The sequence below is a fragment of the Poecilia reticulata genome, linkage group LG2 (assembly GCF_000633615.1).
Source record: "Poecilia reticulata strain Guanapo linkage group LG2, Guppy_female_1.0+MT, whole genome shotgun sequence".
NCBI classification, from domain to species: domain Eukaryota; kingdom Metazoa; phylum Chordata; class Actinopteri; order Cyprinodontiformes; family Poeciliidae; genus Poecilia; species Poecilia reticulata.
In genome coordinates, this window is record NC_024332.1 from 20969487 (window position 1) to 20973424 (window position 3938).

At 51.5% G+C, this 3938-nt stretch overlaps 1 protein-coding gene across 1 annotated transcript in view; it reads left to right on the plus strand.

The window, feature by feature from the left end:
- crfa4 (cytokine receptor family, class I receptor 4) overlaps window positions 1-2875 on the plus strand; it is a gene marked incomplete at its 5' end in the record, with an annotated part of 4350 nt that extends 1475 nt beyond the window's left edge. The window contains 5 exons of the mRNA XM_017309152.1: window positions 557-735; window positions 995-1148; window positions 1234-1321; window positions 1420-1489; window positions 1572-2875. Coding sequence (XP_017164641.1) covers window positions 557-735; window positions 995-1148; window positions 1234-1321; window positions 1420-1489; window positions 1572-2222 — 1142 coding nt within the window. The remainder of the gene's footprint in view (window positions 1-556; window positions 736-994; window positions 1149-1233; window positions 1322-1419; window positions 1490-1571) is intronic.
- Between the last annotated feature and the right edge of the window lie 1063 nt (window positions 2876-3938).

A 3938-nucleotide genomic window follows, 5' to 3' on the forward strand; every position in this document is an offset into this window, starting at 1 on the left:
GACAACTTCAGTTGTGCTGAAGGTCAATGGCAATTTCACAAAATAGGCCAAAACTTGATGCTTGGAGTCAAAAGATGCAGGGAGAGAAAATCCAGGCAGGAGGAAAACCAGGGGAACTAGAACAGGTTAATMCAGTAAACCTGGTCTAACGAGTATMGGGCYGGTTCCTGTGTCTGAGACCAATCACCAACCTGAATCTGATGTTATGCTTCTGATGGAGGCAGAGCCGTGTTACCTGCCACAGGTAGATAACAACGCTGTGTTGGTTCCCTTGGTTCCATTGGCTCAGTTGGTTCCCTTGGTCCTCTTGGTTCCGTTGGTTCCCTTGGTTCTCTTGGTTCCCTTGGTTTCGTTAGCTCAGTTGGTTCTCTTGGTTTCGTTGGCTCAGTTGGTTCTCTTGGTTTCGTTGGCTCAGTTGGTTCTCTTGGTTTCGTTGGCTCAGTTGGTTCTCTTGGTTCCCTTGATTCCGTTGGCTCATGGTCTAYCTGACACCAGGTGTTTTGGTCCTCCAGGCCTCTCCTCAGTCCTCTCCTCYGTCCTCTCCTCTGTCCTCCAGTGGAGCCGGAGGCTCCGGTCAACCTGAGTTTCTCCCTGAGGGACGCCGGCGGCGACGAGGCGGGCCACAGCGCGCTGCTGTCCTGGACGTACCCGGCTCCTGAGGACCTGCGCTATGGCTGGATCACTCTGCTGTACGAGCTGCAGTACCGACGCATCGGAGAGGCTGACAAGTGGAAGGTACGCAGCCGAGTCTGCAGGTCTCCGTTCCTCTTTAAACCCAACAGTACCCTGTAGAAACCAACTCTGGACGGTTGGGTCCGCTTCATGGTGCTTCTGAAGAGGATGATCAGTTTGAGTTACTCTGGGTTTACTGAGCTGACTGGTGATGATGGAGTGACTGGGTGATAACTTGGGTTTAGGATCCATGTTTACAGTGAAAGTCCTGAAGGCTGGTGGTTCCGGTGAAACGGCTGACCGGCGGTGTTTCTGTCCACAGGTGAAGCATCCTCTGCGGGAGCCRCATGTGGAGCTGCTCGGCCTGCGACCCGACGACTACGTGGTTCGGGTCCGCTGCCGCTCCCACAACTCCCGGCTGTGGAGCAAATGGAGTGCCGYGTTGCTCGTGAGCGTCCCCAACAGGCTGGCTGCAGGTATGACTCGGGGTTTCCATGGCGACARCCTGAGTCTGATGAAGCCGTTTCTAAATCTGAARTGAGTTAATGTTCTCCTGTGCAGGTAAAGTCCTGGTTCTGGTTCTGGTGGTGGGAGTCGGAGCCGTGGCTCTGCTGGTCATTGCCTTCGGGGTGATTCCTCAGAGCAGGAGGTGAGGAAACTGTTAGCTGTAATGCCAAGGTGCTGCCAGAGAGGGCGCCACCTTCCTGTTCCCACCCTGCGACTCCATATTCTGCTTTGTCCCTCCAGAATAAAAGACTACTTCCTGCCACCCATTCCCAAGCCACGAATCATCGGCATTGACCCTCTGCTTCTGAAGGTGATGCATGCTGGGAAATGTAGTTATTCTGCTTTGTCTGCTAGATTTGACCCTGTCCCTTCCTTGTTTTGTCTTTCCCCAGAAGGGGAACTTTGATGAAATCAACCGTCACTTCGGTAACTTCCATGGCTACCGGCCTCCCAGTTACTCGGTGGAGGTGTGGGACCAAGTGAGCGCTGACGGGATCTACCTGAGCGCGCCGCGGGACGGCAGCATCCCACCCAGTGTCTTGGACAGAGACAGAGGAACACCGGTCGCCATCCAGAACTTGTTTCCCATCCAGAACCCGTCGCCGTTCATCCGCAGCGCTCCGCCGTACTGTGCCGTGCCGCCCGAGGCCTTCGCTGCGCTGCAGAACGCGCCGTCTCCGTGGCAACAGCCCGAGACGGYGTTCGTTCCCGGGTCACACTTCAGCACGATGGAGCGCCTCGGCGTTCCTGACGCCTCCGTCTCCGCTCCAGATCCGGCCYGCGCTCCGGTCCAGGACTTCTACACCTGCGTCCAGCTGATGAGGGACAGCGGCGAGGTCCACTTGGTGCCGTGTCTGCCGGCGCCGTACTGCCAGGACTTCCTGCTGCCGCCGGGTCCAGATGCCGCCAAGCGAGAGGAGGAGGAGAAAAGCAAGAGGCTGGCCGAGTACCAGGCCCGGAAGAGCGCGACGGAGGACGACGGCGACGACAGGAGCGATGCCGCCGACCCGCTGCTGCCCGTCAGCCCAGAAGACACCAGCTAGAGGACCGGAGACCGGTTCGGATCCGACGTTCTGCTCCACTCTGTTTTTGCTAACGCTGTTAGCGAAAGCTCCGACTGGGTTGGAAACTGTTGGCATTCATGTTTACTGTTGGTGTGATAAACACAATTATTGATGCATTCATGTTTAATCCAACTAGAAGTTTATAACAAGTCATTGAACTGGTTCTGGTTCTGATCACTCCACCCAGGAGGAGCTGGACTTCCTGAACTCTTCTTCTTTGTTTTAGTGGCAGTTGGCTTTAACTATAGGAAGTATTAACGCCACCTACTGGTCAGGAGTGTGGACTACATCGCCATGAACTCTGGGTACTGTAGTCCATTTGAAATGGGCCAGGATACTTCAGGATTTCAAGCTTCGTCTTTCTCAGGAAACAGGAAGTGGTGACGGCTGGTCGGAGAGGATTCTAGTTCTCTACGTCCAAAACCTCCTGGGTTTATTTTCCGTTGTTTCACTCACACCTCATTTTTTTCCCACTTCACTCTTCAGAAGCACTCACTCCTTAATTATCCATGTGCAGGGATATAAATTTGTGATTACCCAGAACATGAGAGGAATCTAAGTGGGCCTATAAGGTCCATTTGTGTCATTATCATTTTTAATACCGGCAGATTCYATAAAACCGCTAAAAATCAGCACATGATGCCCAGTTTTCCCAGAATGATTGAACTGAATTATTAGTAGTTGTAGTGAAACCTGTGTGTCTTTGTTCCAATGCAGTGTAAAGCTAGCTGCCTCTTTAAACACAGCACACGTCTATTTTTCTAAGAAACCACTGCAGGTCTGTGTGACTCTGTTAGCATAGCATGTTTAGCGCTCCATGACTGATCTCAGGTAGATTCCATTCACCCTCAGATGGCGTGAAGAGAGACAGAAACAAGGTCTGGCAGGAAATAGGAGGAACATGGGGGCGGGGCTTCATCTGTTTTACTTCCTGGTTCGCTCTGCTGCCAGGTTCCTGCAGTCTGGAAAGTCTGGAACTGGATTTTAGTGTTTCCAGGTCTGGATTTGTTTGGGTAAAGAAAGGATAATTATGGAAAATGTTTCCATTTTCAGTATTAATTTGCTAATCTTTCCCTTTTGTCCCTAATGTCCTTCCGTATTTTCTTTGTTTTTTGTTGTCCTTCCTGATAAATCACAACAGAAGGAAGCCATAATTCATGTTGAACTTTAATATTTTAACAGAGACATAAACCTCCAGAAAGGCTGTTAGCTTGCCTCCTCGGCTGTTCATGTAAGCTCCCCCCACTGCAGACCTGTTGGTCCGGTCAATGTGTTGCAGTCCGGACCATTTCCACCAGAACCGTCAAACCGCAGCTGGTTGACGTCTTTTCTGTTTCTCAGTTCAGAGCTGCAGTATTTTTAGCAATTGCTCCCACTATTTAAAAAAATTGTGCCAAATGTTCCTTCATGCACAAAATCAAAGCCACTAACATTCCTCCAGTTGGTTAAAACTGTAAGCACAACCTCGTAGATGACCCCGGGACCATTTGGTGTTTGATGTGAGGCCAGTAAATGACCAGGGGAGTCTGACCATGAGACTCTGTCGTGCTGTCTCCGTGTTTTGTCTCTCTGTGGTCGTCCTTGTCTCTCGTTGTGCCTTTTGTCTCTCAGTGGTGTTTCATACCACTTTGTCTCCTCTGTTAGAATCTGATGGGCGAACGCCTGCAGGTTGTCACGGGAAGCTGGTCGTAACAG